At 37.7% G+C, this 26,593-nt stretch overlaps 1 protein-coding gene across 1 annotated transcript; it reads left to right on the forward strand.

Annotated features, from left to right (window-relative positions):
• The first annotated feature begins 18,264 nt into the window (after positions 1–18,264).
• On the forward strand, positions 18,265–18,762 carry LOC130015764 (ubiquitin-like). The gene has a single exon (XM_056106531.1). It carries the CDS (start codon positions 18,284–18,286, stop codon positions 18,665–18,667), a length of 384 nt encoding a protein of 127 aa, XP_055962506.1. The 5' UTR covers positions 18,265–18,283; the 3' UTR covers positions 18,668–18,762.
• Positions 18,763–26,593: the final 7,831 nt, after the last annotated feature.

The raw sequence follows: 26,593 nt of genomic DNA on the forward strand, positions 1-26,593 counted from the left end.
GGACATAGAAAATGTTAGTTTAAGATAATTAAATCTTCCCCTGATGTCACTGAAGAGGAAGAGCTCCTACTATAAAACCAAGGAAAGAAGAAAAGGAGATTTTAAGAGACAAGGAGCGTAAGACAGGGACATGGGGAAGGATGAGAGAAAAAAAAATATTACAAACACTATGAGAAAGCTAGGGTATCAGTAGAATCATTGTCAGTTTAAAATGATACATTGTTAGATTAATGATGCAGTCTACTTTGATTATAAAATATACATATCTTGAGATATTTTTATTGTAAAAATATTAGTGCTGGAAAATAGACATTTCTTTTTTCCCTACATTTTAACCTTTAGGGTAACTTTACTCTAAATTATATAAAGTTGTAGTTATCAGCCACATCCAATTAAAAATGCTAAGCCAGTTTCATCTTAAAAGTCAGTCGAGCACTGACAGTATCTAAATATATATATATGTATATGTATATACATATACATAATTAGTTATTGTCAAAATGATGGCCTCTCATTATTGTGCTTATACAACAGTGTCATCTAGTGGACGTTGGTCAGGCAAGTTGTAACCAAGATTCCTGAAGGAGCTTATTTAAAATGAGCTAGTATTCAAAGAAAACATGCTTTGTCTTTTTATAATTTCCTGAAACTAAAGCAATTTAAATAATTCTTTCTAATTCAAGCCATCATTTCAATTCGCATTTTTCCACAATAATAAAGAAACTTAAAAATTTTGATACCTAAAGAAAGAAAAATCATTTTAAGGTGATTTTTCTTTTTTAAGATAGCAAAGAACAAAAGAAAATAATGAAATTGCTTGTAGAAGGTAAATCTCAGTCAATGTATGTACAGCAATTAGCAGACAGAATGTGAGGCTGAAAGATTTGAACCAGATCCCAGTTTTAAATCTAAATGAACTGTGGTTACATCAATAATGACAAAACAAAGGCAGTATATGGGGTTTCCGTTGTCTTATTGCCAGTGCTTTGGCATTTCTCTAGTACATTTTTTTTGTAGTTCTGCATAAAAACATAACTATTTTAAAGCAAAACTTTGCAAAATCCTGTCATTTTTATGTGTGCGAAGTGTCATTCATTTTAGTATTAAATTTTTGTTTTATCAAAGCCACATTGCCTTAATTATTGCTCCAAACTATCAAATGTCAGAGGCACATAACAGATTTTATAATATATCCATATTTTTATTGATTCCCTGCATTTTTAGTAGAAAAATATGGAAATATTGCATTTGCTATAAAAGATACAAAGTGAAGTTTTTCATCCTTTTATTAAAATAAACATGCAGAGTAAATTTTTAAACCTCAGTATACATCATAAACTCTTTAATATTCATTAAATGATTATTAGCAAATGCATACCATTCTGTTTTGAAACCACTCATAGGCAGTAAATTATTTTCAAGCTTTTTTATTTTAGGAAAGATAAAAAGCCACTAAGACTGTTGATAAGAATAAAGTTTCTAGTTTGAAAATATCTTCTAATTTCATACTATAGCTCTTCTGAATGTTTTTGCCAAGTGTATATCCTTAATAGTATGATAAGATTTTGTATGCAAACATTAAAGTGATACTATGAAAAGATATTATTCAATGTATCTTTTATCACAATATATTTTCTTCTTAACCATATATCAGTTAAGATATTGAAGCATTGAAAGGGTGAATGAAATATATATAAGACAAAGGTGGTAGATGACAGAGAAATAGTACACAATGCGAATTTATAACATACTATATGTTATATTGCATATTATATTATTTCAAAGGTTCGTATCTAAGCAGTCTTCCATATTATAAAAGCTTGTTAAGGCAATTGTCAATTTCAAACAAATTATTTAATAAGTAAGCCATTTTCTTTAAATCAGACTTTCTATTTTCTCAGAAAGAAGACAATGTCCAACCACTCTCTAATATACTTCATGTTGCATATGTCTTTCATCTGAGCCATACAAATTAAGTAAAAAAAAATCCTTCTGCCCACCAAATATCAGTTTTATTAAATATTAGTTTAAAATTAAGATGTTATTGGCATTTCAAGATATAACAATCACATTGATTAGTTATAAATTAAATGTATAATACAGTGATTATAGTGTCAAAACTGTCAAAAGTAAAAATGTGATATTTTGTGTTTTTAAAAAGAAATGCATTTAAATTATTCTTATAGATTTTATTTCTTTGAAATGCTGAATTTTTAATATAGTCCTTGTAAATAAGTAGATTTAGTATTAATGTAGTAGAGTATGGATTATTTGGACTTTTCTAAGTAAAGTAAAATCTAGATTTTTGATGACATCAAAATATAAATTTTTACTAAGCAAAATATTTTGAATATTTTTTCTTCTCTTCCTTCTTCCCTTTATCTCCCCTCCCTCCCTCTCTCCCATTCTCTCTCACTCTTGCTCTTCTTCCCTCTTCCCTTCCTCTTTCCCTCCCTATCTCCCTCTCTGTCTCTCTCTCTCTCTCTCTCTCTCTCTCTCTCAAGTGGAATGAGAGAATACTTTGTCCTCACACAAAATTAAATTTACAAGTCATAAAATTGAACTGGCAGCTGATAGGCAAGGTCCATACATCAATGTTTATTCAGTATATGCCAAAGAATGTGAAAGGCACTGTGAGTGGGAAAGAAAATGGGGTGCACAGCCTATGACCTTCCCAAAGCTTACAATTCAGTTGAAGGGATAAAACATACATAAGTGGAAAATTAAACAGCAATGCAAGATTTAAATAACAGTTCAGTTCGATAATAGACGTGTCACAGGGAAGTTCATGCTCATTTATCATATGAATAGTTCAGGAATTGAGAGTGTCCTCTACCTACAGAAGAAGGATATTTTATGATAAATTCTGAAGAGCAGATTCCTAATAAAGGTCTTTGTAGGGCAGATGTACAATTAAGTTGAAGTAAATGGTAGCTGATACTTCACTCTTCACTCCCCTTTTTGTTTTCATGGGTATTTGATTATTAACTTCATTCCAACACTGGAGAAATCTACCTTTTGTTATAGATGAATGGAATTTATCTGATTTCTCTCGAAGTATTAACTTTCTTAGGAAAGTTACTCTGAATATCTGTCCCCTTGTAAATGTTATGCAGCATATGAGTAGAACAACCTTTTGGTTTGCATTCAAAAAGACAAACAACATTCTGACACCTTCACAAGGCACTGGCTGCTAATGATCCAGAAATCCAATGAACATTTCAACAGCCATTCTAACCCTTTTTTGAGTCAGAGACTTCTTGGAAAATCAAATCAGTTCCATGAACACGTTCTGAAAAATAAAGTCCCATCCTTATGAAATATTATTATACTGTTCAAATTATTTCTTCCTGGTACTATTTTATTCCTGAAATATTAATGTAGAACTGGCAATGCTATGTTCTGCTGCAGGGAAAAGAATAAATAATTTTTTTAATAAGCAACTGCAATTCTGTGTCAATTGCCCAACACATGGAGATTTTTATATTATTTTTGGAAATTCATCTGTTCTTTTCTATTCCTTGATGACCTCATAATTGAATTATACAAATCAGTAATATACTATTTGATGTTAATGTTAGTTCCTTGTATATCATTATCTCTTGATTCAAATTGTGGTTTTATAGACAAATATGTTATTTATTTTTAGTGCATCATCATGAGTATTTTGATTCTACAAGATAGTCTAATATTATAAATAATTATTTTCAAATGTAATTTTTGACAACTATCCATACTTTGAATCAGGTAGTACACATTTTCCTGCAGCAAAAGTTGCTTCGTGCATTATCATATTATATTATATTATATTATCATATACTTCTCTTTAGGCAGAAAGAAAAAAGTATAATTTTTAAAAAGATAACATGCTTGGGGGTATGGTGACGCCAACAGGTCAACCTACATCTGCGGGGCGAATGCATCAGCAGCCTGATGGTGCCTTCAGGCTTCCTGCCACCCCAAAATTGCTGCTGTGCCTTTTGCCTAACCCCAACAACTTAGGACCAAGTTTACCAAGAAATTAAACGGTCAAAAGTTAGGTATATGGGAGCCATGCCCACAAACAACCTCTGGCTCAAGCTATACAAACTCATTTATTGGAATTATTTCAGAGACCCAAAGATATATCTCAAAAGAGATGAAAAGCCACAGGTAATCTTGGACCCGCGCATGGCTGAACAGACTGGGGTAAATTGGAGGGGACAGATTGGACTGTGCCTGGCCAAGCAGAGCCCCCAGCAGCCGTTTGCTTCCACAATCCGAAATTCCCTCCATACTCCCAGCCTAAATTCACTGTCTCAGGATGGACCTCACCAAGATATAATCTGCTGAAAATTTGGGTATGCGGGGTTTGTGATTGAAATCTCCTGTCTTCCACAGAGTTGGGGTGGGCTACCTCCCTGACTTCCCAATACATCTGGAAGCACTGGAAGTCACCCCCACAAACCAACTCCAGCCACCCTGTTAACTCTATTACTGGCCTTGATTCAGAGACCCATAAATAAATCTCACAAGAGATCAAAAGTGAGAGAGATGGCAGCAAGTCCCAGAAGACACCACAGTGCCAGAGATCTCTCTGGGCCCCATACCAAGCCAATCTTACCGGGGCACCCCAGATGGAGCAGGTGCAGTCTTCCTACCTACTCCACATAGAATCCCGGCAACCAAGAACTTCCACAAGCAAGGCCCATGTTTACGGGTTCCAGGACTTAATCTCCATGCTACATAGTGGCAGAAGCACCGGGCTTTCCCTCCCAGGCTCACAGTCCACTTGCCTGGCTGTCATGTCCACAATGTGACTTTAGGCGCAATCTTAGGGCAACAATAGCCCTGGTCAATCCAATTGAATCCCAAAGTGGATTAGCGCCCTACAGAAATGTCTCTGCAACCTAACCATCTACAATCTAGGATTCCAGAAGTGCATGGCTGCGGCACCCATGATATCCAAAATGAGCAAGAGACAATAAATGATCTAGCAGCTGCCTCTGGCAGACAGTCTTGAATGTTGGTGGGAAAATTTGAGCAAATAATAATGCCCAAATATAGAGAAAACATACTGGGGAAATTGTCTGTCGTGGATTCATGGTGAGGACTGGGATGGGGGTGGGGGGGAGAATTATTTATGGGTCTCTGACTGGGGACACCGGTGGTGGAAGTTGTGCACTGCTGGAGGTATGGGTGTTTGGTGTTCAATTATTGTACAGCTCCATCTCGAACATGAAAGCTTTGTAACTGTATCTCACAGTGATTTAACTGGAAAAACAAAAAAGTAATGTGGAGTTTAGGCCCAGCTCACTCAGCTTAATGAATTGCTGAATAAACAGCAGTACTTCTACATTTAATTTTTTAAAAAGCTATCAAAGAGAATTGATTAAAATAACTAAGAAATATTAAATGAATTTTTAAGCAAAATAATAAAATAATTAATGTTTTTAATACAATTTAGAAAGTGAAGTAGATAATTAGAACTAGTAAAAAGAAAGGGCTGGAGCGATAGCATAGCGGTAGGAAGTTTGCCTTACAAGTGGCCAACATGGCCAACCTGAGTTCGATTCCTCCGCCCCTCTCGGAGAGCCCGGCAAGCTACCGAGAGTATCTCACTCGCACGTCAGAGCCTGGCAAGCTCCCCGTGACGTATTCGATAAGCCAAACACAGTAGCAACAAGTCTCATGATGGAGACATTACTGGGCCCGCTCGAGCAAATCGAAAAAAAAATGGAAGGACCGTGACTGTGACCAGTAAAAAGAAAAACTATTAAAGAGACAAAACTTTATAAAATATATGACAAAGTTTACATTAAAGAACAAAGAAAGCATACTCTCAAAAATAAATAGTCTGAACAATTAGTTCTGTGTTAGGATGCTTATCTGATATGCATTGAACCATGTTCAGTCATCAACACCATATACAGGTCCCAAGCTTCATCAGAAGTGATTTCTAAGCACAGAGCCAGGAGTAATCTCTGAGATCACCAGTGTGCCCCTTATCAATTTTTTTCCTAAAATTTTTGAAACATTACAAAAAGAAAAAGAAAATTACAAATGTTCAGAAAAATGAATAAAAGGAATGATAATCCTTTAAAAAAAAAGATAACATGCTTTCCAGGGAAGAAATAAAGGACTTTTACAAAATCCTTATGTTGACTTGTTCCTGTTTTCAGAAGTAAATTTTGAATTTAAAATGATAGCAACTACAATTTTTAGAGGACATACTGTAAAAAATAGGCTGGAGCAATAGCACAGTGGGTAGGGTTGTTTCCTTGCACATGGCTGACCCGGTGGACCCCAGTTCAATTCCTCTGCCCCTCTCGGAGAGTCCGGCAAGCTACCGAGAGTATCTCGCCCTCACGGCAAAGCCTGACAAGCTACCCATGACGTATTCAATATGCAAACACAGTAACAACAAATTTCACAATGTTACTGGGCCCGCTCAAGCAAATCGATGAGCAACAGGAGGACAGTAACAGTGACAGTGATACAGTAAAGTAATTTTTTAAGTAATGTGAAAATTTTTCACAATAATAGTAAATTACTGGTAATGTCAGGGTAAATTCAGTCATACATCATGAATATATGCTTCAATGTATTTATTTCTGTAATAAATTGTTCAATGTCTATCAGATAGATTCCTAGGACTTCACGTGTATCTCAGGGAGCTCTAACATCAATAGTAAATACATGAACTCAATATGTAGATCTCACTATGCTATTCTATGTACAGTGGTAACAGAGGTACAAAGTAAGAAATCTCTTACTTCATCCTGCCACACTTCAGTTATGACAAGTCTGTTTTTAATAACATTGCAAAGAACCCAGAAAAATCATACCACTGGTCATTCCCCAAAGTTGAAGTCAAACAATAATAATTTATTGACAGACCTAAAAATAAAATAGCTTTCATTTCACTTTAGGTTTTAAAAGTGATGTTGTTTGATCTCTAAAACTAGGAAATTGCGGAAGAGTTTAAGAACTAAAGTTGTGTTGATATACCTTAATGATCCAGAAAGAAAACTAACTAGTCATATTCTATTTTATTTTAGTTCTCTATATGTCTGTATTATGTTCTCCAAAGCAATATGAAAATACAGATCTGTGGGTTTTTTATATATAATTGAGACAAACTGTGAAGTAAAGTTTCTTTTCAACACATGCTTCAAACATATCTAAGCACCAGTGTTTTCATGATTTTGGAGTTAGTGAAAGCAATCCTCCATCAAGCAAATCCTGGTACAGAAAAAAGGCACAGAGGAATGATTTTCTCTTATATATGTAAAAGGAACATCCATTTTTAGGACTCAGAGGACAAGATATGTGCTCTCTTTCCATCATCTTATTGCTATCTTATGATAGTTGAGCATTTGTGCTCAACTTCTTCTGGCTCTTATGCTCTCCGGAGCATCACCCTGACATACACAGTTCCCATCCCAACTTACCTCTCTTCTACTAGGACTCGAGGAACATGAGTCTTTTTGGAGTTCTGTTGCTTTTCTGAACCAAATTAAGTAAATAGTTACAGCCAAATTCACTGTTCTTGGAATAGTATGTGTCAAAAGCATAACTTCTGAGCATTCAGTTAAACATGAGGAGCATTTCTCAAAAACTTTGAAGTTTCTTGAGAGAAGAAATTTTTGAGCTATTTTCTTGATGATGGTAAGAGAAAAAATAAAGGATTTCCCAAGTGAAGCCAATATAAGGTCTAGAATGATGAACTTGAGTTCTAGAATGATGAAATTATATATTCATATATATTTATATATAATATATAATATAATAATATATAATAATATAATTATATTATATAAATAAAGTTCTAGAATGATGAAATTGAGTTCAACTCATCCGGGAGCTTGTTGTTAATAGTCTCTGGATCCTGGCTACATGGGGTTACATGGCAGTTGGTGGGTGTAACTGTCTAGCTACTGGAAGGCCCAGTCCAGAACCGAGCAGACTTGGAGATCTCAGCCACGGGTCCTGCACACCTGGGTTCCTCTACTGGTTCCTTCATGCGTAAGGCTCATCCACGAGTGTGGAGAGTGGTCTCAGCATGGCTTTGGCTGGATCCTGGAGGTCTTCAGCTGTCGAACCCTGGTGAGGACAGTCAGGCATGGGGGTAGGAGACTCTGCTTTATTCTCTTCTGGGAGCTTGGTGTTATAGCAAGTGTTTTGTAAGAAAAAATATTGTACAATGAGACCCAATCTGAAATAAAATGTTCAAGGTGATACGTACTAGTAGGTTATGAAATAAAGCAAATTATGTTGCAGACAACTCTAGATAGACTGAGGAGCCTCTATTTCGAAGAAAGGTCACTTGATGAAGGGGATTACTTTTCACTAGAGCACAAAACAAAACATTTATGGGAAATAGGGTATCATGCCAACTCACATTCCGGTGCTCTTTAGCCCATCTCTATAGCCTAGAATTTGTTTTGTTTTGGAGTCACTCCAAAATAGCATCAGTGTTAAGGACTACTCCTGGCTCTGTGCTAAGGGATAACTCAGGATAAGTCTCAAGGGATCAGATGTGCTGGTCATTGCGCCTGGAAGACAAGTGTCCTACCTGCTGCTCTATCAGCTCAAGAGAGGTATATAGATGTTTTGTCAACATTACCAATGACCAGCTATTCTCCTATAGCCTTCTCTAATGTGATCTAAGCTTTTCATCAAAAAAGAACAATGAACATCTTTACATTCTATTTCACTGTCACTGTATCACTGTCCTCCCGTTGTTCATCGATTTGCTCGAGTGGGCCCAGTAACGTCTCCATCGTGAGAGTTGTTGTTACTGTGATTGGCATATCGAATACATCACCGGTAGCTTGCCAGGCCCTGCCGTGCGGGTGAGATACTCTCGGTAGCTTGCTGGGTTCTCCGAGAGGGGCGGAGGAATCGAACTCGGGTCAGCCATGTTGGCTGCATGCAAGGCAAACGCCTTACCGCTGTGCTATCGCTCCAGCCCACTATATTCTATTTATGAGATAAATTTGAAATAAATGTATCACTCTAATAAAGATATCAGTAGCTGCTTCTAACAATCTGGACAAAAACACTATTATTAATATAATCTTTCTCAGAAGCTCAATATAAATTACAGACTTTGTACAAAAACAGATAATTTTATTCATTTGTATGTAGCTACCCAAAATATCCAACACTACGTGTTTCTCCATTTTAATTCTCTTATTTCTGTGTTGAAAATTAGCTGTCTACAGATGGGTAAATTTCTAGAGTCTAAAGTCAATCCATCCATTAGTTTGTATTTATTCTAATACCATGATGAATAAATATGTAGATGAATAAATACCAGATACTTTGATTACTATAGTTTTATAGTATAATTTAAAGTTAAAGAACATTATACATCCATCTTCTTTTATTCTCAGGATAGCTTTAGCTCTTAATGGTAAACTTAAGTTAAAGATAACTAGGCTAGAGAGGTAGTATAGGGGTGAAGGTGGTTTTCTGTATGTAGCTGATTTCAGTTTTATCCAAAACACTTTATATAGTTCCCAAGCCCTGTCGAGAGTATCTTAAAACATAGAGCCAGGAATAAGCCCTGAGCACAGCCAGTGTTACCCCACACTCTCCCCCAATTACAAGAGACACATCCTACCAAATGCAAGAAGGTACAAGTTATAGCACTAATATTCAAGTTACATAAAGTATTCATAAAACCCAACAATATAAAAATCAAATTATGGGGGGACAACTGAAAATTGAAGGCATAGCTATGTATGATCCAGATCTTAGCTATTATAAATAGTCCGCATGGATGTGATAAACAGATGCAAGTGTACATACATGTTTATGAGTTGGCTTTGTAAAAATATTTCCAGATACTTAGAAGTAGGATCATTATATTGTATGACAGATGCATTTTAAATTTTAAGAAATATCTACAGTGTTTTCCATAGGAGCTGGACTACTTTACACTTCTGCCAATAGTAAATAGGAGTTTCTTTCCCACATACCCTCACCAAAATCTACTTTTTCTGTTTTGGTTTCTTTATTAGTCATTATCACAGATGCAAAGTGATATCTTATTGTAGTTTAAATCTACATTTCCCTGATAATAAGTGATACTTTTCAAATGGCTCTGATTACTTGGTTGATAAATGGATTGGATATACTCGGTAAATCATAATGAAATTCAGTACATATTTATTAGGTAATTAAATTTGATGCAGATTGTATCCAGAGTATCTAATTAGTACTCTAGGTAAAGAACAACTTAAACTATATATATAGTTTATATTTTCCTATTACATATATGTAAATATTTATATCATTTACATATAAATGCATATATAGTCTATACATATATATATGCATAAATATTTGAATGTTGGGAGATAGTACAGCAGGTAGGCTATTTGCCTTGCATGAAACTACCCCTAGTGTGATTCCCAGCACCAGATATTGTCACCCAAACACTATCAGTAATGATCCACAAGCACAAAGCCTTGAAAACTGTAGAGTGTGCCCCTCCCAAAACACAAACCAAAAAACTTTTTATCAGAAACTTTATGAATTGAATTAATAAATGCATATGTAAACTAGTTATTTTGAGTAAAATTTTGGCTCCTTATGAGATAATGCAACCAATAAATTGTAAAAAACTATACACGCGGAAGGTTGTGTGTTCACGGGCTCTCCAGGAGGCTCTGTCTCGCCGCCCGCGTTCGGTACCCTTGAGCCGCTTTGTGTGGCCTGGATCAGAACGGCTGTTGGCCAAGGGCAGACGAAGGAAGAGACGAGGGCCAAGCTGGTTGATCTAAGTGGCAGTTTATTACAAGGAAGTTTATCCCATAGAAGAAATTTATGTTATGGAGCGCCTAGGTTCTCTCAAGCACAAGTTCCCCTTGCTAGTCTCTCAGTAGTCCCTCTTCCAGCCCCGCTCTCTCTCTCCCCAACTCCCTTCTAGTCTGGGCTGACACTCCACCCAGTCAGGTAGCCAAATCAACATAAGAAAGCCCTTCCTGACTGCTCCAGGCAAAATATCTCCTTAAGCTGTTTTTCTCTTTTCCTCAGTCCAATAAACTATCAAATATCAACAATTCCTGAGGTTATGCAGGAAGGACAGAACAGTGTTATCCTACAATAAATCAAGATTTTTTTAAAAATAAGTTGAAGCAGTTCCCTTTTAATGATGTTTTTATAAATTTATTCAACAAATATTTATTATACCATGCTAAGATATGGAAATACAAAGATAAGTAAAACATCAGTACTTTCCCAAGTATATATAGTCCATTAGGCAGGACAGACATAAAAATAGAGTTGCTTTTTTTTTTTTAAGTCTGTAATACATATTGTTTGTTTGGGAGTTTTTTAGGATTTTAGCAGTGCTCCGGGCTTATTTTTCTGGCTCTATGCTTAGTGATCACTCTTGGAAGGACTCAGAGAAACATATTAGAGTGTCAGGGATTGAACCCGTTCTGCCATGTACAAGGCAAATGCTCTACTCACTGAACTATCACTCCAGCACCTGGCTATCTTTAATCTTTATTTTCATGAAGGAAACATTACTGTCTTAAACCTACCAATATTCACACTTATTCTTAAAAAGATGAATCTGGGGGCTGGAGAGATAGCTCAGAAGGTAGAGCATTTACCTTGCACACGGCCAACCTGGGCTCGATTCCCAGCATCCCATATGATCCCCTGAGCACTGAGTGCAGAACCAGGAGTAACCCCTGTGCATCGCCAGGTGTAACCCCAAAAGCCAAAAAAAAAAGAATCTGTCTTTGTTAATTAAGTTCCCTTAGAAACAGGTAAATTTTTCTGGTAGAGAAACTGTTCCTTTTTTAGGTTCTTTTATGATTAGAGGAATCTACTAATAACTGTGGAAGACAGCTTGAATCTGTAATACTTCACTTTCTTTGTCTTACTTTATTCATTGTTTTTAGTACCTTGGAAAAGAACTTTTCACAATAATGCTAAAAATAGCATTTCCCCCCACTTGTTAGTAATTCACTATAAAATCCTTACATGATTTTGGCACAGTTTATTTTTATAGATAACATGTTGATTTAAATCTTGATTCTGCACTCACCATCTAGATTTCCTTCTTTTTTGAAGATGGGCCTTTTCCCAGTTAATTCTTCTAAGTCTTTTTTTTCTTGTGTGGAGCGATAGCACAGCGGTAGGGCGTTTGCCTTGCATGCAGCCAACATGGCCAACCCGAGTTCGATTCCTCCGCCCCTCTCGGAGAGCCCGGCAAGCTACCGAGAGTATCTCGCCCGCATGGCAGAGCCTGGCAAGCTCCCCGTGACGTATTCCATATGCCAAACACAGTAACAACAAAGTCTCCAATGGAGACGTTACTGGGCCCGCTCGAGCAAATCGACGAACAACGGGAGGGCCTTTATCATATCCTTACTCACTAGCATATAGTTCACCTTCCTTTTGTGTAAAATGGAAGTAATAATAGTATCTACCTCATAGAATTATTTGTGAAGCGTTTAAGTAATATTAATCAGAAAAAAAACCTCCCATAATGCCTGCAAAGTGGTTCCAATTGAGGCTGCTATTATTCACCAAAAAATAAGTAAATTTATTATTACTTCTAAGGAGCTTTCTAGGAATAAATTACATTAGGTAAATTAATAACTATTATCCATCATAGATGTTCAACCCTGGAATTTATTTACTTTCAGTGCCTCGATTCTAATACTTTAATAAATTTCATCTTTGTTTTACAAATAAGACAGAAAGGGGAGTGGAGAGATAGTATAATGGGTAAGGTGCTTGCCTTACACTCAGCCAACCCAAGTTTAATCCCTCACCTCCCAAACAGTCCAACTTCTTGCCCCCTAAACACACACACACAGACACACACACACACACACACACACACACACATACACACATACACACGCACGCGCACATGCACTCACACAAGAAGGTGCGCACTCAAGCACCAGCACTGACAGGAGTGATTCTTAAGTGCAGAGCCAGTGATCCTTGAGCGCAGAGTCAGCAGTAAGCCCTGAATACAGCCAGGTATGACCCACCCACCCCCCAATATTTATATTTTTAATTTAAAAAATGTACAACGAAACATAACAGTTTTGTTTTGCTAGAAACCATGCAAAATATTAACATCTTTCAATTAACCTAAACATTCTTCTTCGTATTAAAATTGTACAGATAATTCTGGCACTACAGATTTTCAACTTGAGCCAGAAAGAAATACACTGCAAGATTTAAATGAAATATCAGAATGATGTCTCCTCGTTATATTGTAATATCTCCTCACTATGTTTAATGGCACCCGAATGCAGCCCTTTGATTGCATTTTTGGTGCTGTTACAATATAATGATATGCTCTTTCTTTCACAGAAAGATGACAAAGTTGCATCTTCTTAGATACACATTTGTCTTCTCAGCTACTACACCTTTTCATATGATTCTTTTTAGAATGTAATGTCAGAGTAAAGCCAATGGAGAAAAGTTCCAGCTAACAGAATTGCTATAGCAACTACATTTCTCAAGTTTGGTCTTGTGTGGATCATCATATTAAAGCTTGTTTTTCAGCTTGATGAAAAACATGGCTATAATCTTCACTGTTAAAATTTCTTTGACCTATCCAGAAGTTAAAAATAGAAGAGAACAATTTGAATTATTTCACAAACATAAAAATCTGGAATTGAAGCTTCTCTACAAATGAAATTAAAGCATAGAGCTCTGGCATTTGGGACTACTTGAACTTCCACCTATGGTTTCAAATTGAATTCAGTTTTTATGATGGCTTGTTTTCTGAGTGCTGAATAAGTATTCAATTTCTCAATTCTGAACAAAACAATGAGTTCAGTATTCATCTTCTTCAAGGGAACATGGTATATTAACGTGACATTGAACAGAATCTGACAAGGTGTATATATCTCTGTGTGCTTAGTTGTTCTGATAGCTAGAAAATGCATCTGTTTAAGCCATTTGTAATCCACTTTAGCATTAATTTTAAGAAATCGGAGCTGGAGAGGTAGTACAGCTGTAGGGCACTTACTACCAGGTAGATCACTGCATGGGGCAAACATGTTTATCCCAAGAATACTATATGGCACTTGAGCACCTCCAGGAGGCATTCCTAAGTGCAGAACCAGGAGTAACACCTAAGCATCGCTGAGTATGGCCCCCAAACAAACAAAAAAAAACCATATAAGCAAAACACAGTAAGTTTTACATTTCACAATTTTGTTTTGTTATAAAATAATATTCTTTTAAAAAGGCAAAAAAAACATTGTTTACAATAGCCAGAATCTGGAAAAAGCCTTAGTGCCCAAGAACAGATAACTGGTTAAAGAAACTTTGGTACATCTACACAATGGAGTACTATGTAGCTTTTAGAAAAGATGAAGTCATGAAATTCACATACAAGTGGTACTACATAGAAAGTATCATGCTAAGCAAAATGAGTCAGAAAGAGAGGGACAGGCATAGAAAGATTGCATTCATCTGGGAAACATAAAGTAACAAAATAGGAGACTAACACCCAAGAATAGCCTTAACACCCAAGAATAGCCTAGATAAGTACCAGGAGGTTTATTCCATGGCTTGGAGGCCAGCCACACATGCTAGGGGAAAAGGCAGCTCAGATAGAGAAGGGAGAGCCAAATAAAGGGTGTTGGGAGGATCCTCCCGGGATGAGAGATGCATGCTCAAAGTAGACTATAGACCAAACTTGATTTCCACTTAATGCCTCTTTTGCAAACCACAGCACCCAAAAGGAGAGAGAGAACAAAAGGAACACCCTGCAGAGGCAGGGTGGGATGTGGGGATGGAGGGTGGAAGGTATACTGGGATCAGTGGTGGTGAAAAATGGGCACTGGTGGATGGATGGGTACTCGATCATTGTATAACCCAAGCATATTGAAACCCAAGCACAAAAATATGTAAGTCTACAACTGTACCTCATGGTGTTTCACTAATAAAATTTAAAAAAATAATAAAAATAGGCAAAACATGGACCTGAGAGAAAGCATTAAATAAATAAATAAATAAATAAAATGTCAAAGAAATATCACAAAGCAATAATATACATTGTTTTTTAAAAAATTTAAGATTAAAAATAAAACTTGATGTCTACTTTTGTTCCTTCAAGTTGAAAATCATAACTTCGAACTGTAGGAAATATGAATACTAGAAATGTTTTCAAAGAATATGCTATAATATTTGCCATAAAATATGGGTGCAGGGGCTCGAGTGATAGCACAGTGGGGAAGGCATTTGCCTTGCACGCGGCCGACCCGGGTTCAATCCCCAGCATCCCATATGGTCCCCCCAAGCACCGCCAGGAGTAATTCCTGAGTGTAGAGCCAAGAGTAACACCTGAGCATAGCTCGGTGTGAGCCCAAAAGAAAAAAATTATATATATGGGTGCATTCTTAGTACAAGTAAATCACATTTTGTTTATTTATCCTAAAACGTTTATAAATATCTTCCAATAGCAATTTTAAATTGTACATGCTATTAGTCATTAAAAACTATATAAATAAATAATACTGAAAATATGTTTTGCTATTTTTCTTAGTAATAGGATATTATAAATCAATCATCAAAAAAATCTAAACTACAAAAATTAACTCAAGGAGTAATGTTCTAAGATCATAGAATGTTATGCAATGCTTATAGAATTAATAGGGGTTGAGGGGAATGAACCTGTAGACAATATTTGGTTGGTTGACATTTTTATTTGCTTTTTTAAATAAGAAAGAAATGGAAAAACTGATTGTCATTGTATCTTAAATACACAAACATGACTAAATCATGTTGTAAAGCAGATAAATGTGGGATTCATTTATTCTTAGCAACATTTTGAAGTAAGGTTTTGACTTGTTTTATTCAAGAAAACAGCTATTCTCATTAAATTTTAAATGTTCCTTTTCTGGCCCAACAGACGTAGTCATGCAATTGACATATTTCCACAGCCCTTGGCAATGATACATGCAATTTTAATCATGGATATTAATTCTCATCTTTAAACCACAGGCCCACCCCTTTCACTACTCTATTACTTCGCCCCAGTATTTATTTCACTGCCAACAGCAGTGATACATGAAAATTAAACTGTAGATATTCATTATTTCCTGCTTTTGCCCCAGTGCGTAGAATTTTCACTTGTATGCTGTTAAGAAGTAAAAATTTCATTACAAGCTCACCATCATGTGACTCCTGCCTTGTGGTGATTAAATATTATGGGTAATTGGCATAAAGATATCAACCAGCAAGGATGTGCTACAGACAGTAACTGGTGACAGGGAAGATGGTTGTGTAAGTATGACAGCTGCGAAATAACCTATGATCTTCAGGAAGAGTCAGCATTATGCGCTATAACTCTTAACCATCACTTTGAAAGCTGAGGTTCTGCAATGAAAAGACCAGAAATTCAATTGTTTTCAAATGACATATTGGGTTACAATATTTTTGTCAGCAATTACTTTGTCACAAAATCGTTCTTTCTTCTTTTTCTTTTTCCCCCTGTGGAGTTAGTGATGGAGATGCTGGTTTTTCCCAAAATAACCTTTAATTATAGTGTTTGATCTTGACATTCTCAAAAAAAATGCCCTACTGGCTAGTCTTCTGTAAGTACCATCTGTAAGTTTTGATCATAAACTAACTGGTCCTAGAATCTGGCTGGCAAAAAGCATTGAGCATCATTTTGTTAAAAAAAAAAAAGTCAGCCCTAGTCAATTTCACAGTCTTGAAATTTGAAGTTATTTCTTCCAGCTTTCAAGAGAAAAAAATTCTGGCTTGAATTTCTGTGTTAGAATTTTCAAACAAAAATAGAAGGGAAAGCTGGAATAAAGCAAAAGAAATGGAAAAGATACCATAGAAATCTGAATACATAAGTAATTGCATTTGTCAAGAAAATAAGGAAAGAAATTGCAATTTTATTTTCACAGTTAGATTTAATTCTTTACACCTACAATATGATGGTGAATAACTCTAAGACATGTCTAATAATAAAAGGAAAATAAAATGCAAAATATTATATCAGGTAATTGTGAGAAAGTACTTTGTGATATTTTTGAAATAGTGGGTGCCTTAAAGGTCTTGGGCCAGAGAGCGAGCTCAAAGAGCTGAGCAGGAGGAAAACAAAGGATGAAGACTATTACAGGCATGATACTCTAAATCAGATTAAAGTTAGATGATGCTGCTAACATGCCAGGATATGCTTAGTATTTTTATAAATAATAGAACTGCTAGCTCACTTGAGAAGTGAGACATTTAAGACATTTGCTTCTTTGAATAATATCAATTACATCACAGCTTTGACAAAAAAGTACAACCTGTAAAGAAGAGATCTATCAGAACTGGGATTTACAGGTAATTGCTTGTGTTAAACTGATTCATGTGGTGTTATTGTTTGTCCCGTTAACTGCAGAATTCCTGAAGTATAGGTTCTGTCATGAGGTATCTTTAGATGGCTTAAATTTCCCTCTGTTGATCTTTAGTAAAAACACAACCCCCAGAGATGAGAGGCTTTATGTTTGTGCCAATCCAGTGAAAAATTCACATAAATACATTTCTAGCAGATCAAGCATCCCTATAGAAAGTATACCTAAAATGTCCCAGAGTCATTAACATGGTATAATTTTGGTAGTGGTCCTAACATAAATTTCACAGACTTCAATTTAACCTTTATTATAAACCAAATGCTAAGGGATTACTCCTGGGTCTCCACTCAGGATTTACTCCTGGCGGTGGTTGGGGGACCATGTGGAATGCCAGGGATTGAACCCAGGTCAACCCCATGCGAGGCAAAAGCCCTACCTATTGTGCTATAGCACTAGCCCCATATTAATTAATATTTAATTCCTAGAGAAATTATGGTGAATATAGATTTCTCTGCCTCTTAAGTAAGTTTCTAGATTATTTGAAAAGTTATAGCAGTTTAGATTTGATGAATTATACATAGAACATTTCCTTCAAATGCCATGTATATTAATGCTTAACTAATTATTGCTAAAGTTTTGTCTAATATTCCATTAAGCAGTTAGGGCACACTACTTGAATTTTATTTCCCACACCACATGGTTCCTCAAGCATCACTGGATATAACCCCGAAGACCCTGAGAACCAAGAGTGGAGGCCTCAAGGCCCAAAACACTGGGTTGTCCCTGGAAATCCTTGGGACCACAAGGTCTGAGCAGGGACCCCGCAATGAACTTCCAGTCTCATTTCTTGGTGCTGCTACTGGGCCTCTCGAGCACTTGGAAGGCCCCACTAAAATAATTAAAAGCCTCTTTCTTATTAACGCGGCAGCCGAGTGGGAGATGCAGAGATGCAGATCTTTGTGAAGACCCTGACCGGCAAGACCATCACCCTTCAGGTGGATCCCAGCGACACCATTGAGAATGTCAAAGCCAAAATCCAGGACAAGGGAGGCATCCTGCCCGACCAGCAGCGTCTGATTTTTGCAGGCAAACAGCTGGAGGATTGCCGCACCCTCTCGGACCACAACATCCAGAAAGAGAACACCTCGCCTCTGGTGCCGCGCCAGGGTGGGGGCATCACTAAGCCCGAGTTAAGCCAGCAGGCCCAGAAGTACAACTGTGAGATGATCTGCCGGAAGTGCTACGCCCGCATGCACCCCCACACCATCAAGAGCCGCAAGAAGAAGAGCAGGCACACCAACAACCTGCGCCCCAAGAAGAGGCTCAAATAAGGAAGGCCCCTCATGCGCCTCACCCCCGGGGTGCCGTTATTGAGGCCCTGCTGCCTCAATAAAGTCACCCTTTGATTGACTGGAACAGCAAAATAAATAAATAAAAATAATTAAGATCCTGCCATATACAATGTTTCCGTTATGAGTAGAAGAGGAAAAAGAAGATCACAGAATAAATGAGTCTGTGTTTATGAAAAGCTAACTGTGCATTAAAAATGACTGGCTGAGTTGGGGAGGAGGTGGGTAGTGGTCAGGGTGAAGTTAATAAAGCATGTGTCTTTGTGTGCAAGGTCCTTGGTTCCCTCCCTAACTCCAAATCTCTCTCTGTCTCTGTCTCTGTCTATCTATCTGTCTGTCTGTCTCTGTCTATCTATCTGTCTGTCTGTCTCTCTCTCTCTCTCTCTCTCTCTCTCTCTCTCACACACACACACACACACACACACACACCACTACCACCACCATCATCAGTTTCTCTGGCTGTTGACTGACAAAATTAAGACTAAATCAAGTGATTAGGTAAGGAATGAGAAAGAGACTGATCATGATCATTTTTGCCACTCTATTTTGGTGAAATATGGCAATAAAAATGAGAAAGAATCATTTCAAATGATTCCACAAATTTCTTAGGAGTTTAAGAAGCAAGATTCCATAGGTCCTAGGATGAGCTAGGACATATATAAAATATTGCTTGAAATTTGGATTCAGTTTCTAGGGCTTTAAAGCCCTTTTCTAAAATGGTATATTGGAAAGGGAATTTTTTTAAATTCTCAATCAAAAAAAAAAAAGAAAATAATGAAAATTTAAAAAAAACAAAAATTAACTTTAAAAATAAAATAAATTTTAAATTTTTTTAAAAGAAAAATTCTCAATTGATGTAGGATTAATTTCATTTTGTTTTAAAGGGGGAAGAAGAATAGGAAGTTTTCAGTATCCTGTTTTCTCAAAGGAAAAGTCTGGACAAGTGCCCACAGTTATGATCAGAGGGACTCAGTCCATCTCTGTTTCCTGCTTTTGTAAATACTTTAAGGCTGCTTAGTCAGAGAGTCAAAGAACATAGCAAAATCAGACTAGTAAGAAGAATCTGACAAAGAACATCTCAGACTTGGTAAAGCAACAGAATGTTGTTGGGAAATTCATTATGATTTTGTGTAAGCATTGCTTATGATCACCATATTAAAGATAAGACATTCAATAAAAATCTACATATCCCATAGAAAGTTTGTTCCAGTGGACTTTTTTCATTAAAAATGAAAATAAGTGAAGGGACAGAACAGTGTCAGAATTGGAGGCAGAACAGAGTTAATTATGGTGAATGAAAGAGTAAATACAAATTTGGTAGCTTATATTATTAGAAAAAAGTGTTGATTGGGCACTAAAAATAGAAGTATATTATATTTTTTGTTTTAGTCATTAAAAATTTTTACTCTTTAAATTAAAATTAAATTAAAAATTTAATCTTGCCCTTAAAGAGTCCTGTCAGTTTGAAAAGCAAAACAACTTCATCAGCATGTAAGTTGTGGGACAGAGAGAGAGTACAAGGATTAAGAAATTTGCCTTGTATAGGGCTGACACTGGTTTGATCCCCAGCACCACATAGTGTCACCTCAGTACTGCCTGAGCACAAAGCCCTGAACACCATTGAGCGTGGCCCTAAAACAACAAAAACAAAAAATTCAATAATTTGTGGGCAAAAAAAAAATCCTACAATACATTTAGGCATGTGCGTTTTGATGTATTTTAAAAGATGTGTAATTCCAACCACTCATGCCAATACCCTAGACAGTTCTTTTGTGCTCCTCTTCATGACTTATTCTTTTTTTAATTTAAATTAAATTTTTTGTTGTTTTTGCACCACTACCAGATTTGCTCAAGGTTTATGCCTGCCTCTGCACCTAGTGATGTTCCCAGTGGGCCTCAGGGAACAGGACACAGTACTGGGGATTGAACCCTGGTGATCCTGGTCAAGGCAAGCACCTTATCCATTATACTAGCTCTCCATTTTTAATGATCAAAATTCTTGCCACTTTGAACAGCAGTATCTCTTAAAATTCAGCAAGATTCACTTGGCATGCTTAGTAAAATTGCAGATCCTTGAATCATATTCCAAAAATTCTGATGTTATGAACTTTCAGAAATTAGAATCTAATTTTAGCATTTCAATGCTGGAAACAATGCAATTGTTTTCCACTGTGTATGGAAAACTTCAAGCTCCCAGAGTGTAATTTTAAAGTGATGCCCTGACCATATTCTGTTTTATTATTCTCAGTATTCTCCTTCCATTCATCCATTCTTACTTCCTGAAATAGTATTACATATGTCCTTGTCTGCGCTGTTCTCTTCCTGGAGCAGGGTTTTGTAGTCTTCTGGGTCTTGGCCGTTGATGGGATTACACGGCACTGGGGGCAGTTAGTGGATGTAACACCTACATACTGGAAGATGGGGGATCTGAGAAGAGGAGGTTCCAGTCCGAGCAGGCTTAAAAATCTATGCCCTGGGTCCCACACAACTGGGTTCCTCTGCCGGTTCCTTTATGCGTGAGGCTCCTCCGAACGTGTGGAGAGTGGTTTTAAGTATGGCTGTGGCTGGAAACGGAGGTCTCCTGCCTCCACGCCTAGCTGTCCTCACTGGGGCCCCTTGGAGGAGGATGGGTTGAGTTTCCCTTCCCACCCCAAGCAGAGCCCCGGCTGCTGAAGACCAGTCACAGCCATGCTTAAGATCACTCTCCACACGTTTGGACGATCCTCACGCATGAAGGAACCGGCAGAGGAACCCAGGTGTGCAGGACCCAGGGCATAGATCTCCAAGCCTGCCCAGATTGGGACTGGGAGGTCCTCCACCCAGATCCCCCATCTTCCAGTATGTAGGCTTTACACCTACCAACTGCCCCTGGCACCATGTAATCCCATCAACAGCAAAGACCCAGAGACTATAAAACCCAGCTCCCTGAAGCAACATCTTATTGTCTAGTTCTTACTCTGGAGAACCTGGCAGGCTACCAAAAGTATCCTGCCCACACAGCAGAGTCTGGCAAACTCCCTGTGGCTTATTCAATATGCCAAAAACCAGTAACAATGATGGGTCTCATTCTCCTGACCGTGAAAGAGCCTCGAATGTGGCACTTTTTAAAATCTCAAAGCTAGGACAAAGGAGACATTACTGGGGCCTGCTCGAGGCAATCGATGAACAACAGGATGACAGTGATACAGTGATGTGCTTGTCATTGCTACCTCTGCTTCTTCTTCCCAAAATATTTTTTGTATGAAATATTTATATTAGAAAACTTTGTAAAGAGAGAAGTGTATTAGTGATACATTGTTGGGGTGTGTGATTAATAATTTTTTTATTATTAAAAATTTTTTTAATAGTGAGACATCATAAGGTACAGTTGCAGACTTACACATTTTTGTGCTTGGGTTTCAATTATACAATGATCCCACCACTTCATCAGCTTAAAACGCAGTGATGCCCTTCCTAAAACACAACAAAAAATTATATGAACAACTGGAATACCATGGTATAGCCATTCACCAGACTTACATAGATGCCCTTTCTTGAGACTACCTTTTTTGTATTTATTTCTTTTAATTACAATAAGCATCTTGAAGTAGAATTGTAGGTGCAGTTCCCTTTTCAGTTCTTTGAGCAATAACCAGGCCCATTACTACCTTGATCCTTTTCTTCCTAGACAGAACTTTGGCAAATTCATCAGATCTGTATAGATCACTTCTTTCATGAATCCTTCCCTGATCACTATTTAAACAAGTCACACTTTACATTTTCCTCCAAAACATACTTATTATCTGGTTATTTACAATTTTTATTTGAAGTTGGTTATTTATCTACGGCTATATGCAAGCTGTTTCTCTCTTTCACCGGTTTGTATGATCCCGGAAGGGCATAATTATAGGAGCTTTATCCACTAAGAGTTTCTGGTCCATTATATGTATTAAATAATATATACTAGGGATGAGAAATGGTAACTGGATTCTGAGTCTGGTAAATCTGTGTATTATCTATATTATATTTTCTTATATTTAACAATAGGTCATCATTTTTTCTTTATCTTATTAATATTTTCTCCCAAGTCATACAATGTTCTCAAATAGAAAAAAAATGTCCTCTGTAAAATCCACAATTATTCTATTATTTCATGCTGGTCACAAAATTGAAATAACTATAATGGTGGTAATATGATAATATCTAACTTCTTTTGAAGTTTTTCATTACTAAAAGTGCTTGATGTTTTAAATTAATTAAAACATCTGAATCACTGGGACAATGGCACATGACTATTAGCTGCATCTTACCCATGAGAAATCCAAAGTTCACCGGGTCATCCACAGCTGATAAGGAATTGTGATCTACCTGAGGCAGATCTAAGTACTGTAATTCCAAACATAAAATTTTACTTTGAATCATTTATTACTCAGTTGTCACTTAAAACTTGCATTTACTTACATCTAATGTCATTCATTTTCACATCCACAAATTTCAGGAAAAAAATTATACTTTTGGAATGTGGCAATAATGAAGAAAGGCTGTTAGAGTATGAAGAAGACTGATCAGAGAACGCTATTTAGGGTTTACCACCTTTGGATCTGACCTTGAAAACTTTTCATGTGTTTGTAACCTTTTTATTTGATAGATTTCTTTTGGGAAACAAAATATTGGAGGACCAGAAATAGAGCTCAGAGGACTGCACGCATACCTAGCATGTGGAGGACCTGGGTTTATTACTAGCGTTACATGGTCCAACAAGCATGGTAATTTTTTAAGCCTTTTTTTTTTATATTTGGATCACACGCGGTAATGCACAGGAGTTACTCTTGGCTCACACACTCAGGAATTACTACTGGCAGTGCTCGGGGGACCATATGGGATGCTGGGATTCGAACCTGGGTCGACTGCGTGTAAGGCAAGTGCCCTACCCACTGTGCTATTGCTTCAGCTGCCCTTCCCTAATTTTTTTAAAGGCCCACTACACTTGATCACTTGATCACTTGACATCCCGTTACTCATCAATTTGCTGGAGCGGGAGCCAGTAATGTTTCCATTCGTCCCTGTCACGTGCTAGTGTAGCCCAATGGCGTCTGCTCTTTCTAGGAACACGAAGAGCCTCAAACCGATCATTCAGGGTCTTGATGATAAAGTTTGACCATCTCGTAGGTGGGCAGCCACGGTCATTTGACCTCCAGTGGAATCAAATCGGTAACAGCTCTAGTTCAGTGGTTGCCTCCAAATCTCATTATGTTGTCCAGCCCATCTGATTTTTGATGCCTTGGCAAATGAGACAACATCCCCAATTCTTGACCATCAATGGAGGTCGGAACTCCGGATTCTTTCTCTCATTTGAGTGAAGCGTGATACTCCCAGCATAGCTCTTTAGATTCCTCTTTGAAAGACCCGAATAGCGTTCTCATCCTTTTTTCGTAGGGCCCAGATCTCTGAGGCATATGTTAATGCAGTAAAAAGAGTGGAATCAAAGAGATGTGCCTGAAGCCAGAGGTTCTTCATCCTCTTAGCTACTTCTACGATGCTCTTGAAGGTGTTCCAAGCGGCACTCTTCCTCCTGTGCAACACAGGTGCCAGATCATTTGTCATGTTGACTACTCGATCTAGGTACACATAACTGTCATTCCGTTGAGAGTGAAAGGAATGTCAGGAACTGTTTCTCATAAACATTGTCTTCGTGAGATTCAGTGGTAGTTCGACCTTTCCACACTCATGGTCGAAGTCGGCTAGCATTTGTGCCACTTGGCTAATGATTGGTATTATTAGAACAATGTCAACAGCAAAGCGGATGTGGTGTAGTTGCCGACTGTCTATCTTCACTCCCATTTCTTCCCATTACAGTCACTACATTACATTCTCAAGGGTGGCACTGAAGAGTTTTGGTGAAATGGTATCACCCTGCTGAACCCCTCGCTTGACAAGGATGATCACTTCTTTGTAGAATGGTGAGATCCTGGTAGTGAATCCATAATACAGCTCACAGAGGATACTGATGTATTGAGTTTGAATGCCCTGATTGGCTAGGGCTTCAATGACCGCTTCCATCTCAACAGAATGAAAGGCCTTCTTTAAATCAATGAACATTAGACAGAGCGGTATCTTGAACTCCCAAGAAAACTCAATGAACTTGGTTATCATGTGGATATGGTCAATCATGCTAAATCCTTTGCGTAAGCTGGCCTGCTCTCAGGTTGTCCTTCATCTAGAGTTCTGTCAATCGTATTCAGGATGACTCCATGAAGAGCTTGTAGATTACATACAATAAGGAGATCGGGTAATGGTTGCCAATGTCATGGTTGTCTCCCTTCTTTTAGAGTAGTACAGTCCTGCTGGTTTTCCACTGGGACGAATCGTGCATTCAGACAGGTAGCATGTGAAGAGCCGAGCCAGCGTATTGATGAGTACTAATGGCAGATTCTTCAGGCGTTCTGGTCTGACCTTGTCTAGGCCAGGTGCTGCTCGTTTCTTTATCGATGAAATGGCGTGTCAAATTTCTGAAGGGAGAACATTGGGAATGACATATCCATCCTGCAGAATTTGGGATGTGGGCAGGTAGACGTGGCTATTGAAGAGATCCGATTAGAAGTCATGGATAATCTTCCCCATTTCCTTTCTGGAAGATGTGATAGATCCATCAGGATGTCAGAGGGCAATCATCTTGGCCTTGTGGTTGGTGAAAGACAGGCAGGTGTTGTGAATACTTTTCCCAGCTTCTGTTGCATCGGCCAGCACTGCTGCTTTTCTCTTTTGAGGTCTTCATGTATCACTTCTCTGCACTGCTTTGCAAGCTTGGACGTTCGCGTGTGGTTGCCTGAGGGATGCGGTAAGCCGTGTTGGAAAATAAGCTCAAGAGTTTTTGAAGACAGGCTTTTTTTTTTGTGGCTATCTCTCTCTTGGCGTTCCTTGCACAATCATGGAGGTGCTGTTCAGTCAATCGTATTCCTCGTCAATGGTGTCAACAACGGCATCTTCCCTTGTTGCTGCAATAGTGCCAAAGAGCTCCCAGTTCTCTTCTTAAACTTTGCAGCCCTTTCTCCCCACTCTGTGAAGTAGAATTTTGCACAGAGGAGACAGTGGTCCGATCCCTTTTGGAATTTTGGGACAACAGAGACATTGGTCAGGCAAAACCCTCAATTGGATATGACGTTGTCAATTTTGTTGTGGAACTGTACACTGGGAGACTTCTATGTCTAACGTTTAGATTTAGCTTTCTGGAACTGTGAGTTACCAGAATGTCTTGTTCGACATGATGAACTCAAACAGTCTCTCACCCTGTTTTTTCCATTCTAGGCCATGGGTCCCATTATGGAGTTCTTCTACTGATCTTCTCAGTCCTACCTTGGCATTGAAATCACCAATAATGATCTTCTTGTAGAAGAAGATCTTCTTGTGGTCTTCTTTATAGAACCACTCCAGCTCCATGTAGAACTTCTCAATTTCTCCTTCATCATAATTGGATGTTGGTGCATAGACAATGAAGATAGAAACTGGCAGCAGTGAACCACATCTATTCAAGTGTAATCAACCGTTTTGGGTTGTTAGGCATTCGAATGAATCAATGCTCATGCCAAGTTTGTGTTGACAAGGACACTGACACCTCCGACACATCTTTTGTCACAGGTTCTGAGGAACAGTTCTCCAGTGTCCAAAAAGGTTTGATGTGATTGATGCCTTCTTGTCTCAGTCAGACCAATGATGTTGTACTTGATCTTTTGTGCTTCTACCATCAGGTCCTCAATGAATGCATCTGATGCCACCATACATCATTGAAAGTACAGATAATCATTTTTGTCTTTCTTTGTTTTGGTAGCCTAGTTCGGCCTTGAGATTTTATCAGCCTCTCCTTCCTCATCCTTCTTTTTTTTTTTTTTGTAGGAGTACTGCTATTTATTCAGCCACTGATTAGCTGATTGA

This window comes from Sorex fumeus, unplaced genomic scaffold, assembly GCF_029834395.1.
Source record: "Sorex fumeus unplaced genomic scaffold, SorFum_2.1 ptg000131l, whole genome shotgun sequence".
NCBI classification, from domain to species: Eukaryota; Metazoa; Chordata; class Mammalia; order Eulipotyphla; family Soricidae; genus Sorex; species Sorex fumeus.

Bases quoted from the DNA above. Each gene is read 5' to 3' on its own strand.
- LOC130015764 (XM_056106531.1), top strand. From the start codon at position 18,284: ATGCAGATCTTTGTGAAGACCCTGACCGGCAAGACCATCACCCTTCAG.